At 48.6% G+C, this 15,938-nt stretch overlaps 1 protein-coding gene across 3 annotated transcripts in view; it reads left to right on the top strand.

Annotated features, from left to right (window-relative positions):
• LOC138497986 (ubiquitin carboxyl-terminal hydrolase CYLD-like) overlaps positions 1–15,938 on the top strand; it is a 1,189,455-nt gene that overhangs the window by 368,466 nt on the left and 805,051 nt on the right. For all 3 annotated transcript variants that reach the window (XM_069621757.1, XM_069621758.1, XM_069621759.1), the window contains exon 4: positions 5,803–5,881. In XM_069621757.1, the coding sequence (XP_069477858.1) occupies positions 5,803–5,881 (79 nt within the window). The remainder of the gene's footprint in view (positions 1–5,802; positions 5,882–15,938) is intronic.

Here is a 15,938-nt window from a genome sequence, read left to right as displayed (position 1 = left end):
TCCCTCCTTCCCATCACGTATTTTCTTTTTACATTTTTTTTGCCCCCCACCCCTGGGGGCAGATGGTCACCCTTCCGCCCCCAGGGGTCTCCATACATGTGGCCCCATTCTTTGGGGCCACGGGGGGAGGGGGCCACTTACCTAGTAAGTAGCCTCCCCTCCCCCATACTACAAAGACATCCCTGGTGTCTAGTGGCATTGCTGCCCCCGGATCGAGCATCCTGCGCCAGATCCGGGAGCAGCAATGCTTACAAAAAGGGCGTTGTTGGAAAAGGAAGAATCTCCCCTTTCCAACGACACCTCCACGAAAAAAAATCCCTGGTGTCTAGGGGTCCCCACCCCCCTGCCCCCTTCCCATGCTGCTTTTGATCATTTTTTTGTTTTTGTTTTTTTTTGCCCCCCACCCCTGGGGGCAGATGGTCACCCATCCCCCCCTGGGTCTCCATACATGTGGCCCCATGCTTTCGGGCCTCGGGGGTGGGGGGGGGCGCTTACCTAGTAAGCAGCCCATCCATCCCCCCCGCACTGTAAACACATCCCTGGTGTCTAGTGTGAATTGCTGCCCCCGGATCGAGCGCCCTGCGCCTGATCCGGGAGCAGCAATCCTTACAAACAGGGTGTCGTTGGAAAGGGGAGAATCTCCCCTTTCCAACGACACCATTCCCAAAAAAATCCCTGGTGGCTACGGCGTACAAACCCCCTCCCTCCTTCCCATCACGTATTTTCTTTTTACATTTTTTTTTTGCCCCCCACCCCTGGGGGCAGATGGTCACCCTTCCGCCCCCAGGGGTCTCCATACATGTGGCCCCATGTTTTGTGGCCTGGGGGCGGTTGAGGGGCCGCTTACCTAGTAAGCAGCCCACCCTCCCCCGCACTGTAAACACATCCCTGGTGTCTAGTGTGAATTGCTGACCCCGGATCGAGCGCCCTGCGCCTGATCCGGGAGCAGCAATCCTTACAAACAGGGTGTCGTTGGAAAGGGGAGAATCTCCCCTTTCCAACGACACCATTCCCAAAAAAATCCCTGGTGGCTACGGCGTACAAACCTCCTCCCTCCTTCCCATCACGTATTTTCTTTTTACATTTTTTTTGCCCCCCACCCCTGGGGGCAGATGGTCACCCTTCCGCCCCCAGGGGTCTCCATACATGTGGCCCCATGCTTTGTGGCCTGGGGGGAGGAAGGGGCCGCTTACCTAGTAAGCAGCCCCCCCTCCCCCGCACTGTAAACACATCCCTCGTGTCTAGTGTGCATTGCTGCCCCCGGATCGAGCGCCCTGCGCCCGATCCGGGAGCAACAATGCTTACAAACACGGTGTCGTTGGAAAGGGGAGAATCTCCCCTTTCCAACGCCACCATTCCCAAAAAAATCCCTCGTGGCTAGGGCCCCAATCTCTCTCCCCCTTTCACATCACGTAATTCTTTTTTCTGTTTTTCTTATGCCCCCACCCCTAGGGGCAGATGGTCACCTGTCTGCCCCCAGGGGTCTTTATATATGTGCCCCCATACTTTGGGGGTCGGGGGGGGGGGAGAGAGCTGCTTACTGTCACAAAGGTATCCCTGGTGGTCCAGTGGCATTGCTGGGCGCGGATCGATCACTCTGCGCCCTCTCCGCGCCCAGCAATGCTTTCACACAAGGTGTCGGTGAAAAGGGGAGAACCATTTTCACTCCAGCAGCCCCAAATGGCTGCTGCGGTGAAAATTACTTTCACTTTCACGTCTGCATGCTTTACGCACCCCGACGTGAAACTGAAGGTAATCCAGCCCCTTGGCAGTGAGGGGGGACCTCCCCCTTACATAGCCCGGGGGTTGGATTACTGTTTTGAGAAATCCCTGCTTTCACCCTCGGGTTAAAAAAGGGAGCCTTCACACGCTCGAAAGAGGCAGGCTGCACTAAAATCAGCGACATGTTTCAGGGCACAAAATTCAAACCATTTACCCAATGTAAGACAGAACTAGGACTAGCGGAGAGGTACAGGATTCCCTACTTCCAGCTATGACATTTGCTAATGAACCCAACCATGCGTGATGCAGCAACTCGCCCCCCTCACTCCATTCGAGAAATTCCTAACCACAGAACCTGGGGATAGACACCTCATCTCAAGCTTGTATAGATTGGGTCTTGAAGCAGAGTAGAACGTAGACCCAAAGTACAAGACCAAATGGGCAGACACATTGGGGGAACCAATTCCGCAAACGGAATGGGAACAATTGTGGAAACACATTACCAAACTCACCCAAGACATTCAAATATGGGAGTTTTGGTATGAGATAATGACCCAGTGGCACCTCACCCTGCAGTGCCTCTGACAAATCTACCAGCAATGCTGGAGGGAATGTGGCGGAACGGGGGATTGGCTACATATATGACGGGGTTGCCCAAAACTGGCGGACTTCTGGTAAGTAATTAATAATAGCATGCACAGGTTAATTGGGGAACAGGGGCACAGAGGCCCAAAAGAAAGCTTGCTTTGTATAGGTGGTCAAAGCAACAACGTGTCACTGGAGTGGGTCACATTCTCCCTGCAGGGGAACCAAGCCAAGTTCTCGACGGAATGGGAGGCAGTTATGGACTTCTTTAGAGAACCGTATTGCTCCCACAAACTTTAAATTCTGGGGATAAAGTGATGAGGCACGAGAGGTTCAGCAGCCCTGGGAAGGTGGGGGAGAGGGGGAATATTTCAATGTTATGTTTGGTTTTGGAACTGTCATGATACAAACCTGATAACAGGAAGATTTTTTAAAAAAAGGCAATGCAAGATGTTAAAAACACACACATGCAAGCAGTGATCGCCAGGAAGTGGGGAGGGCGGGGGGTTGCAGGGGGCTCTATGGCTCTCCCTTTTAGTCGTATGCCAGGGGTGTCTTGACGTGGGTGGCGTCTATTGTCCTTTTCTAGCTATTGGAATTAAAGCGTGATGATGAGGGCAGGATGGCCTTGGTACATAGGTTCCTCGAGAATAGGGAGGTGTGTCTCATCAACATGCACGCCCCCAACAAGCCTTCTCTCCCGGCCAGGATTTTGGGTTCTATGATGACAAATCTGGGATTAGTGTACAGTTGGAGGCGGCAACATGGGGAGAAAGGCGCTACTCGCGCTATGCAGCACCATCCAGGGTGCATACTCAGATATATTATTTTTCGGACAGGTTGTTACCGGGTAATTCACTACCACTGAGTACAAGGCTCGGGTGCTTCCTGACCATGCCCCGCTGATCACGATTTGGCCAATGACCTCCCCTAGACCACCAGTTCTGACCTGGCGCTTTAGAGTGGAGGTGATGGGACAGGATGGGATTTTTAGAGAATGCTTGGAGGATCGAATGGTGGAATACTTTGAGATTAACACCGCAGTATGGCTAAGTCTGGTACTGTTTGGGACGCCTTTAAAACGGTGATGAGAGGGGCTGCAAATGGTAAGATGGGTGGGCTCCGGAAGGAGTTATTGGAGGCCCTTGCCTACACGGAGGCGGCGATCGAAAGGGAGCAGCGTGAATTGGAGGGGGCAGGCGACGACGATGGGCATTTACTGGCCCTACGACAGAAGTGCATTGCAGAGTGGGAACTGCATGGTAAATTTGATTTTGCAACCTACACTCAGAAGTTGCACGCGGAAGAGGATACGTCTGGTAGACTGTTAGCATGGTTATGCCCTAGGAAGACGCCAAGGGAAATGTGTACTATATGGAACGAGAGGGAGCAATGTCATGAGGGCACAGTGCAGGATAAATGTAGTTATGTACTGGTACTATGGGGACTTGTAAACAGCAGGAACGATTGGTAGCGGAAGGATATTGAGGAGGCGCTTGCTCGGATCGGGCTGCCTAAACTGGATGAGGCACGGGCGGACATACTGGACGCCCTGTGCACGCTCGATGGGATTGTGTCGGTTATGGTGTGTCTGCCGACAGGGAAGACCTCGGGACCCGATTGGGCTGCCGGGGAATTATTTATGCAGTAATATTGCCACCAAAACTCCTCCATGTTTGAGGAGGCGTATGTGAATGGTTTGCTCCCCTGTAGTCTTTGAGAATCTCTCTCTCTCTCTATCTCTATTTCTCTTTCTTTCTCTCTGTCTCTTTCTCATTTCCTCTTTCTTTCCCTCTTTCTCTTTCTCTCCCTCTTTCTTCCTCTTTCTTTCTCTCTCTTTCTCTCTCTTTCTCTCTCTCTCACATTGTGAAGCACTGCTCTCAATTTCTTGTGACCCGGAGACAAAAGCAAATACTTTGACTGTGCAGAAAATTGCAGGGAGCGAACGTTCAAGCTTGGAACACATTCTCTGACTGCCCCAGTTTACCTTTAATTCGAATGCTAGCAAAACAGAGATTAGTTCCCTGTGAACTTGACAGGCAGAGTGCTGGCTCAGGAAGCAGTGGGGACACTCCTGCCTGACCCTAACATGTTGGACCTTGGCTAGACATGAACTAATCCATTAACCAATGACTCACTTGAAGTTATGAATAGGGAGGGTTTACCCATAATAGTAGCTGATTACCACATGGGGGTGGGGCCTTTTTTAGAGCCAGTAAATCCCATCAGGGTATGATCCTGCCAACCAGAGCACCTGTTTTCCTAATCACCTTATTAACTATAATATAAAAGGGGCCAGACCTCCCCTAGCTTCATGGGGGAAACCAGCATTCCAGAGAGCTGGTTTTAGAGAGAGGAAGAAGAAGGGGAGAGAGAGCTGAGAAGAGAGCAAGGAGGCGGTATTGGAGGGGAGGATAAAGTGCAAGAGGAGATGAAGGTGTGGGAGCAGCAGGAGGAGGAAGAGGGTAAGAGCTGAAGTGAAAAGACCAGGAGTGTTTGAGTTTTCTCAGGTGTGACAGTCAAACCTAGTAAACCCCTAGGGCAGGAAAGAGACAAATGCACCCGCCTATTCCAGACTTCTGAGATAAGGGGTTCAACAAAAGCCACAGGCAATCATACCATCCCAGCAGGGAGGCACAGACGAGCTATGGCCAGGACTTCAGAGGACCTTACTCCACCACCACTAAAGTAGTTTGCTTGGTCACTTAAGACTCCTGTACCCTATCCTGAGGGGGACCACTCAGGAACCTTGCGTTATAGAACATATCCTTAATATTTGGACTCATGCTAACTGACCTTTCTAGAGGAGGAGATCACCCCATATGGTTTAACCAATTCTTTTACTTTGTTTTCATCATACAAACGCTCCCCTCTGTTGTATAAGAAAAATGGATGAAATCGGAGAAGGCTCACTGCGAAGAGGAGGAAGACTTTTTAATTTGAAGTTTACACCCCATTTGCACAGAAAACATACGTAATTGTAAGGCTTAGGTTATTCCCTAAAGTGTACAACTTCCTTGTGTTTGTGGATAACAACTGTGTGAGATCTTTAAAGTTCAATCTCCAGATGTTCTCTTTCAAACCACTGTGTCTCCTGGGACACCCTCACCTTGTCTCCACCTCTGGTCTTCCACACCAACTGAAGCCCTTTTATACATTAGGTTGGGGGAAGAAGGGTTGTGGACCACCTCTCTAGCTGGACCCTGGAGCCTCTGGGTCCCTCTCCACCTATTCCTCAAAGTTGACTTCATTAAAGCTGTTAGAGAAATATTAACCCCTGCATAAGAGGAAGAATGTGAGTACGAAAAGGTCCTGTAATGTGTGGAAGACCCTGGACTCTCCTCCGCTGACTGTGTGTGACATGAGACTGTCTAGAACCCATTACACATTTCTTGTCACTTAAGATCTTGCATTTCCACATTGTCAATTTCTTGTTTTTTAAAATTACTTTTTAAACCTCTAGCTGAATAACCTTATATTTTGTTTCTACTTTAGAAAGAGAAAGATGGATCAGAAATTGGTATATGGCCAATCCCTATGGACTCCATTATCCAGGAAGAGCTTCTATCTAAAGGTAATTTAAAGTATGTATGAGACCTTATGAATATAGATATTGAACATTCCAAACACCTTGACAATTTACAACCATGCAGGCTCAGTACAGAAAGTAGCAGTGCACTTTAATGCACCTTCACAAATGATAACAGTTTACACAATATGTTTTCCTGTACACCAGTCTGAAAAAGTAGATGTTCACCCAAAGGGCAGTATTGAATCTGCCACTCCAGAAACAGTACATGTCTCTGGGGCCCACAATATTGTGGTGATAACAAATAAAACCGGTACCCCTAGGCCACTCACCGTACTTCACGAATACAATCCCAGACATAAAAACAGATGCAAGACTGTGGACTTGGGTACTGTGATAAGGCCGTCAATAGCTCGCATGACAGTATCGGTAGGTTTTCCATTTTGTATTAAGATGAAGCATACAAATAAGGGCAATTGGGGCTTGTACTCAAGAGTGGTCTCTATTTGCTTGCCCTCAACCTTGACAGGGGCTCCCTCCTTAATAACCTAGACTCCCTATTCACAAAAGACCTATTGTAGAATTTGTTTACTTGGGGGGCATTGCCAAGGCAGGCACGGTGATGGACATGCTCGATGCAAGCTCTGTAGGTCGCGGGTGCTTCTGAGCCCGTCACCGGCCCACAACGCATGCAAATGAAGTGAAGTGGCATCGGAGCTCGCTGAGCACCTTGGGTACCGCGGATCAGTCTCCTGGATGCGGCATGGCTGGCTGAGAGGTGCTTGTTGATGTGACGCTGAAGGCCTGTATTGGCTGCAAAAATTCGCCTTCAGGGCATCCCTACTCAGGTCCTGGATTTTGATCCGTGAGCCTACGTCATGGGCTTTTTTCTATACCTGCTTCAATAGCCAGAGGATATGTATGTTGAAAGGGATAGGACGTATAGCGTTCTCTGCTGCCCAGCTTCTGAACAAGTGGGTCCGGACGTATTAACCAGGGTCTATTATTATCGCATGAAGGAGGATGTCATGATGTCCGCTAGAGCATCACTGGATGTTGTCGTCAAGGGTTCTAGGATACTTTTGTTGTAGGACCTTGTCCTGTGATGTTGGCCAAAAGAAGGGCCCTCAGACTTTAAGTCCTAGTTAGGCGAGAAGGGAACAATATATCGCTGGGGATTCCCTTGTTCAGTGATTTGTACTTCGGTGGGAGAGGGAAAAAAAATGGTGCATCTATGCAGGACGCAATACTGCCCATGAACCCGAATTTGCATCCCTCTTCGTCTGCTAGTTCAGCTCGGGATTGATCGGAAGTTCGTCCACCTCACATGAGAGCATGGACTAAAATCACGACTGACAGCGACATCTCATGCTTTGGGGTATGTGCCCCCCTTTACTGCCTGACCGATTGATGCAAGGTCTTGGGAGCCGTTGTGGGCATGCTTTGTTGTTGGGCTGATGGTTTGATGATTTCTTGCTCTGCTTATGGCGTGAGATGGGGTACATTTGGATGTGAATCGTTCATGGGAAAGGTATGGGCCCAGTTGTCCTGAACATGGTAGTAAGGTGTGTGTCATGACCCTTGCCCCTGGCCCTCACTGGCAAGTCAGCCTTCCAGTTAGGGCCAGGTCAAAGGCCTGAAAACCTCATCCAAGACTCTCTTGGAGTCAGTCCTTTGGCGCCAGGCTCATAACCATCATGAAGACCAACATTAGAATGGGACTATTTACTTGGGACTATTTAACTTGGAGGGGGGGGGGGGGAGTTCAGCCAACATGGAGGCACACCCATAGCTCAGTTACAAGTAACTGAGCTATGCGGTCTAGTCTTTTGGGTGTGGCAGGCCTGGGACTACTTTACCTGGACTACTTTGGGTGTGGCAGGCCTGGGACTATTTTACCTGGACTACCTTACCTGAGACTATTTAAACCGCACCCAAACAGCAGAACATGCTTTGCGTTATTCTGCTGTGGGCAGCGTAACGCTCACCGTGTCCAGTTCCTTGATGCCAGTTTACCTGAAACCAAGGACCTGCAGAAAGAGAAAGAACACTACAAAACTTACCTGGAACAGTATCCTGTCTTCAATCCATCGCCGGCTTCATTTCCACTCACCTGAAGGTACGAATTCCATCATCCGGCACCGCATGCATCCTGGAATACCATAACCTGGAAAGAGGAGAAAGAAAGACAGCATTAGTAAGTGTTTACTCATGTTTCCTCCCGAATGAAGAAAGCCACACAATTCTTACCTGGGTAGTCACCTCCTGGTCAGTATCATTGCTGGAACATTACGGCGCTCGGCGAGGAACATCGCAACCTGCAAGGAGAGAAAAACAGGTTAGCAATATAAAAGGCGAAACAGCGTCGCGCATTACGCATTACTCACCGGACAGCATCGCGCACACCGCGCTTTCGCCTACCGGCCCATGCTCATCTTCAAACTGCATGACAACACCAAAATACCTTTCCATACACAAAAGGAAAGAAGCAAGACATTATTATTCGAACTAAGAGGAACATAGAACTGCATATAAAGACTGTAAAGCAGCAAACCTACGGAGTCGCAGCAGGCCTGGTTTCCCACAGGGGGGCTTGCACCAGTGAAGTAACTTGGTTGCTGCTCGGCCCCCACATCTACGCGCCCCTGCCACGAGGAGCAGGACGGAGAATCCACCTTTTACAATATTAAGGTGAGGAGAGGGCCCAAGGGGGAGGAAGGAGTTGAGGCCAAGCGAGGTGGGAAAACATAAAGACAATCTGGTATTGAATCCAGCTCTCCTATATTGCAGACTCATCTTTAACCAGAGGCCTTACCAAGGGACCGGGAGAGGGTTCGAGAGTGCAAATCATCCAACCAGGGCTGGGTGGCATCCCCGTGGATACCAGGTGAGCGTAACAGTGTGGTGCAGTTGCGGTTTGTACCCTTCCTGCCCCCGAGCCAAAGATGGCGGGAGGTGAAGGCTGGTTTCTCCAATAGGGGTTATGTTTGCAAGGGGTGTAGGACATGTGGGATTCCTTTTTGGGGGGTGGGGAGGTTGGTTTATGTTTTAGTGCTTTACAGGTTTTGCAGGGTGAGCGTATGTGGCAGGAGCAATGTGTCGCTGGTAGAGGTAGGGAAGCCTTGGAAGGCGGTGGTACCATCCTTTTCTTTCTTTACATTCTGGCTCTTTGGTCCCAATGTTGAGTGTGGATGTTTATACGATTGCAACTCTGAACGCCCAGGGTCTAAACTGCCCGGTAAAAGAGGAGGTCACTGTTGAGGAGGCTCCAGATGTCTGAAGTTGGTATAGTTATGCTCCAGGAAACTCACTTGATTCCACTGGATGACCAAAGACTGAGAATTCTGGGCCTTTCCCAAACAAATGTTTGCCTCTGCCTCAGTCAAAAGGAAGGATACTGCTATATTGATAGTGAAAGATCTCCCCTTTGTTAATAAGGGGCTACTGAAGGATCTGGGGATAGCTCAGCGGCAACGTGCTCGCCTTGTAAGCAAGACGACACAAAGCAACACAGGTTTGATCCCCGGGTCCGTGCTTAGAAACCTCTCGGTATTAAGCGCGTTATAAATATCCTATCATATCATGTAATATTCAGATTGGTGGTATCTTTTATTGAAGGGTTCTCTTCTCGGCCACCCGGTAACATTGACCTCTGTATACGCTCCAAATGATAATCAGCTTAGGAGGGGGTCTTACAGTTTGCCGGGACGGAAAAGATCGAGGATTTCTTGAGTTTCTATGAAGGATTGATGTCCTCTGAGGACATGGAATTGGTAGTGCAGAATACTTACCTTGAATCCCCCTCGCTTCCACGGCACTCCCAGACACACTGGGGGCAGTTGGAACTTCCAATTACGAAGGAAGAAACAGTACTCGGACCTCAGGGTACCTGGTGAATCTGGGTACACCTAAATGGTTTGAATGTGTCGGAGACCCTGCAAGTTATAATATGATAGAATATTTATAACGCGCTTAATACCCAGAGGTTTCTAAACGCAAACCAGGAGATCGAACCTGTGTTGCTCCGTGTCGTCTTGCTTTCATGGCGAGCACGTAGCCCCAGAGCTATCCTGCCAGGACGGAATGGCTAGTCTTAGGACCGAGTTCCCATTTCTTTGGAGCGATACTGACCTGGATTATGTGGGTTAAACTAACGCCACCTTTTGCGAGCTTGTATCTGACCAATATTTCTTCGTTTTTTAGCAACTTGAGAGATGACCTTTCATGGTGGGAGGCCCAGGAGATTTCCTGGATGAGCCTCATGGGCCATCAAAATGTATATTATTGTATTGTATTGTATTTATTGTGTTAATATAGCGCTTTAATCCAAAGTGCTTTACATTATAACAACAAGGTACATAAAGTTTACAACAGTAGAAGCAATTTACAAACATGACTCAAACCAATAAAACAGTAAGTAGAGCAATTAATTTGTGAGGGAAGAGGGAGTGAGGAGGGAAGGAGGAGGGAACAGGAAGGGCATTAGGGTGAAGATGCAAGGAGGGGAAGGGGAAAAAGGGGCGGGTAGGGAGATGTGCGTAGGGGAAGATGTGAGGGAAAGGAGAGAGAAATGGGAGAAGGTAAAGGTATCGGGGTGGTGGATGGCGAAGGAGAGATTTCAGGGAAGTACGGAAGGAGGAAAAGGTAGGTATGGAGCGGATAGAGAGAGGTAGGGAGTTCCAGTGCAGGGGGGCTAGGAGCTGAAAAGAGCAGAAACGGGAGGACGGGAGGGTTGTAGAAAGAGAGGAGAGATGAGAGATAAGGGGGAGCAAGATCATGGAGAGATTTAAAGACAAGACAGAGGAAATTAAATTTATGTTGGGAGTGAAAGGGAAGCCAACCGAGGTAGGAAAGCGAAGAGGAAATGGAGTCATGAGGGGCAAGGAGACAGAGGGTACGGACAGCTGAGTGATAGAGGGATTTGAGGGGGCGAGATGAGATGCAGGCAGTCTAAAGAGTATAGAGGAGTAATAGAAAAGACGAGAGAAGATAAGGGTGGAGATTCAAAGTTTGTGGCATGGAAGGTGAGAGAGGAGCAGACTTTGCGAATGTTGAAAAGGTGGTAGCGACAGGGGCGAGAGGTAAGAGAAATATGGTGGGAAAAGGAGACGGAGGAATCAAAGTGAATGCCTAGATTGCGAGCATGTGCAGAAATGGGGAGATTAGAGGGGGGAAAGTGAATAAAAGGTGGAGGAGAGGGAGGGGAAGAGTGTTGGAGGGAAAGAATAAGACTTCAGTCTTATCAGTATTGAGGGAAAGAAAGCGGGATGACATCCAGTTTTTAATGGCTGTAAAACAGTAAGAGAGTTTAAGGTGGAGATCAGGAGAGAAGGATGAGAAGGAAAGGAAGAGTTGGGTGTCATCGGCATAGAAATGGTGAGAATTACCGAAGGAAGAGATAATGGGGGCAAGGAGAGAGAATAGGAAAGGGCCGAGAACTGAACCTTGAGGTACGCCATAATCCAAGGGGAGGGTGGGTGAAGTACGACCTCCCCAGGAGACAGCAAACGAGCGGGAGAAGAGGTAAGGGGAGAGCCAGTTGAGAACAGATCCTTTGAAACCATAGGAAGAAAGAGTGTTGAGAAGTAAGGGGTGATCGACGGTGTCGAAGGCGGTGTCGAAGGCAGCAGAGCGGTCAAGGAGGATAGAGTATTGAGCGGAGAGGAAGGAGATGAGAATATAAGTAAGGGCAGTTTCAGGGGAGTGTTTAGGTCGGAAGCCAGATTGAGAGGGGGAAGGAGGGAAAGGTTAGTGATAAAGGCTGAGAGCTGGGATAGGCTAGTCGTTCAAGTAGCTTAGAGAGGAATGGGAGAGAGATTGGACGGAAGTTAGAGGTAAGAAGGGGATCAGCAGAAGTTTTCTTCAGAATAGGTATAATAGTGGCATGATTGAATGCGGAGGGCAAGGTAGCTGAGGAGAGGCAGATGTTTAAGAAGGTGGTTAAGTAAAGTATAAGAAGAGGGTAGATCTTAGGGATAAGGAGGGTGGGGGAGGGTCAGTAGGGGCCGACGTAGGGTGGGCTTTGGACAGGAGGAGGGACACATCAGAAGGGGAGACAGGTGAGAAGTCAGACATGCAAGCTGAAGGTGGATGGGGACGGGGGGAGTAGGAGGGGCAGTTCATCTTTTGACGAAGAGAAAGAATCTTGGACTCTTATATCATGTGTTGGCCCTTACGGTAGTTATTCTGCATTCCTCTGTTGGGGCACTTCATCAGAAGATGATGACATTTGTCTCATTGGGCCATAGGTGAGTAGTTAGTCTCTCCATGCTGTTAAGTTTCTTAGTGGCATGGGTCTCCCCATCCTCCAGAACTATGTTTTGGCAAATCATTTATTGCATTCTGGACTGGCAGGGTGGAATGGGTGGTGCACATTGGGTGGATGTCAAGCGATCGGTTTCTTCTCCAGCATGGGGTCTGGCATGGATTCACATGCTCATGAATATTCCCCGTCTTCAGGCTGGGAATCCTTGGTAAAAGAAAAAACAGTTTCACTTTCACTTAAAAACTTTATTTCAAATGGATTGTGTCCTCCCACGTATTCCTCATCTTAGATATATCTCCACCAGAGGGCGCCCCTCTCGTGGTCGCGGCATCAATGTCCCTCGGCGGCATCCGTCGAGCACTGATGCCATCCACTGTATAAGAGCCTCGAGCGCACCCGTTGGCTTCAGTTCCGTTTTTCTGTTAGCTTCGCTTCGGATTGTTTCAAACGGCATTTCAATCTTTCGTGAAAAGAAAGCTATGTCTTCGTCTTCAAACCCTTCCACACCGGAGATGGGAATTAAAACATTTCTGAAATGTGGAAAGAAAATGTCTTTGACCGATCCACATAAGAACTGTCTTTGGTGCCTCTGTTCCGACCAGCGAATTGAAGACTGTGGTTCGTGGCAGTCGATGACCCATAAGGCCTTTAAAGAACGTAGAGGTAAACTGGCGATTGGGGAGGGTTCATCGAAGTCTACTTCGAAGGGGAAAGACTTGGCCGAGTCTTCAAAAAAATATCGTAAAAAACATAGGTCGAGAAGTAGATTGAGAAAGTCTTCTTCGTCATACAGAAAGACAAAGAAAAGACGGCATCGATCTCCCTCATCTTCCTCGACATTTTCGGAGGAGGTGATAGCATGCCCATCAAAGCATGACTCCCTGAGTAAATGGGAAGCCTTTCGAGTTTCCATGCTAAACATTTTTGAGAACGCGGCCCAGACCCCCTCAAAAAAGGCTAAAGACCATGCCCCTGCTCACGAGAAATCTGACAGAGGAAGGTCCAAAACAAGAAAAGCTGATAAAAAGTCGTCAAGGGTGTCATCGAGGGACTCTTCCCAATCACCTCGTGAAAAAGACCTTTCGATGCATAAATCGAAATTAGAGGGAAACAAAATGGTGTCGAAACATCATACGCCATCGAAGTCGACATCGACGCCATCGAAGACTTCGAAGGCTCTCGAGTCGATAATTCCTTCGAAGAAAGTTACGTCGAGTTCACGATCGATAACTTCGAAAGCTCCTTCGACAGTTCCCACAACTCCCTCGACGATTACCTCGAGGTCATCGAAGGTTCCCTCAACGACATCGAAGGTTGTGGTTACGGCATCAGCGCCATCGACGTTTACGTCGACGCCCAAGCCTTTAATAAGGGAAAAACCCACATTACCAGAAAAGGTTTTTCAACCTGAGAGTAGACATGATTTTTTTAGGACCATGTCATCCATCTATGAGGGAGAATCATCAGAAGAGGAAGAAGTCACCTCTGCTGGTGTTAAATTTGGCACAAGATCTGTTCCAGAGGAATTAATTAATCCTCAATCAAAAATTGAAGATTTACAAGAATGTCTACAAATGGCAAGCGTTCTGGACACTTCTCCAGAGTACGAATTTGATAAGCCAGACCCATCAGAGCAGGCTGATGCGGATTACAGAAAACTTATGAATAGAGTTACGGAATTTATGGGGTGGGGCAGAAGTTCACCAGCCTGTCAGGATGATGACATGACTGATATACTATCAGGAACACCTCAGCAAGACCCCATTCTTCCATTTCACATTGCCTTGCAGAGAAGGGGTAATTCTGTATGGGAACACCCTGAAGCTATCCCGGCAGTGAATAAAACATTTGTGTCAATATATAGACCTTGCAATTCAGATCCAGAATATCTGAGCAAACACGCAACTCCAGAAAGTCTGGTAGTACAAGCAGCCACTTCCACAAGAAATGCTGCATATCTTACAATTCCTCCAGATAGGAACGACAAAAAGGTGGATGCATGGTCTAGGAAGATTTTTACATCAGGGAGTATGGCTTTGAAGTCTACTAATGTAACCTGTACCTTGGCAAGGTTCACATATACCCTGTGGGACTGCATGTCAGCGGCAGCTGAACACATCCCAGAAGGTGAAGAGCGTGATGGCTTTCTGGCCATTATGAGGGATGGAAAGGAGGCTTCGGGAGAACGCATTCAATCAGGTTTGGACACAGCTGACAGTATCGGTAGGTCCATGGCCACTAGCATGCTGCTAGGTAGATTTGCATGGCTAAGAAAGTCTGGTTTTGCTCTGGATGTGCAACCCAGGCTTCTTAATATGCCTTTTGACGGCTCGAGGTTGTTTGGCAGCAAGGCGGATGAAAGTTTGGAGAAGCTGCAGACCTCCAAAGCGGCGGCAAAATCTCTCAGTGCTGCTATAAGACAACCTCAGCAACGCCCCTACACATGCTTATCTTCCTGGAGGGGTCGTCCTTTTCGTTATTATTCCTCAATTGGAAGATGAAGAGGACAGGCCAGTCAGAGAGGTCAAAGAAAATTTCCTCGGGGCGAGGAAAAGGTGCTCGATCTGCCTCAGCAGCGGCATCTGTCCCTTCAGCCGCTGCTTCAGCTGCCGCAAAACCACTCTGAGGTTTTGACCCCACAAGACCCCGGTGGGAGGCAGGGTCTCACAGCATCTAGAAGAATGGCGGAGCATTACTTCAGATGCTTGGGCACTGGAAACAGTATCCCAAGGTTACTGCCTTCCTTTTCTAAAGAAAACTCAGAATCACCCCCCGGGATACAACTCTGTCAAACATCCGGATCCGCTCCTGTTGCAGGAAGTCTTATCACTGATACAGAAAGGTGCAATAGAACATGTACCTGTAGCGGAGAGGAACAAGAGTTGGTATCCCCCATATTTCCTCATCCCAAAGAAGGACAAAGGACGGAGGACTGAGACCCATTTTGGACTTGAGAAACTTGAACAAGTTCCTAAGGAAGGACAAGTTCAAGATGATCACACTTTCTCTGATCCTTCAGGCTCTCCAACACCAGGATTGGTTGGTATCATTGGACCTTCAGGATGCTTACTTTCATGTGCCAATCCATCTCAAGCACAGAAAGTACCGAAGGTTTGCGATTGGCAGTTCTAACTATCAGTTTCGAGTTCTGCCATTTGGGTTGACCTCCGCCCCAAGAGTTTTCACCAAGTTGATGGCGGTGGTGGCAGCGAGTCTCAGGAGAGGGCGGATTCATGTCTACCCCTATCTGGACGATTGGATGATCAGAGCAAGTTCACCAGAGCAAGCCCAGGATCATCTGTCCAAGACTTGCCATTTCCTTCACAAACTAGGGTTTTCTTTGAATTTAAAAAGTCAACCATATCATCACAGAAACTCCAGTTTATCGGAGCAATCCTGGATACTTGCTCGGGCAAAGCCTCGCCCCCCGAAGAGAGAGCGCACCACATTCGGCATATGGTAACAGTATTCCGGAATGCCAGTATATTCCGGCCTTCGATTTTCTCAGGTTGCTCGGTCTGATGGCATCCTGCATTTTTCTGGTGGCAGAAGCCAGATTGAGAATAAGATCCCTTCAATGGGCTCTCAGATCTCAATGGTCCAAATTCTCAGGGGAAATGATATGATATTTTATTTATATCGCGCTCATACACAGGTGTTTCAATGTCAGATCTGTTGCAGGTTCCAGCCAAAGGAGCACATGATCTACAATGGTGGGCTTGCAGACATCATATCCTCAGAGGAAAATCTTTTTGGCAACCATGGCCCGAGATAACAGTAGTGACAGACGCCTCACTCACGGGGTGGGGAGCCCATACCAACAATCTGACAATCAGC

Source organism: Ambystoma mexicanum, chromosome 5q (assembly GCF_040938575.1).
Source record: "Ambystoma mexicanum isolate Mex_15411 chromosome 5q, UKY_AmexF1_1, whole genome shotgun sequence".
Taxonomy (NCBI): Eukaryota; Metazoa; Chordata; class Amphibia; order Caudata; family Ambystomatidae; genus Ambystoma; species Ambystoma mexicanum.
Note: the sequence above shows the minus strand (reverse complement) of the source record. Positions and strands in the feature narration are given on the sequence as shown.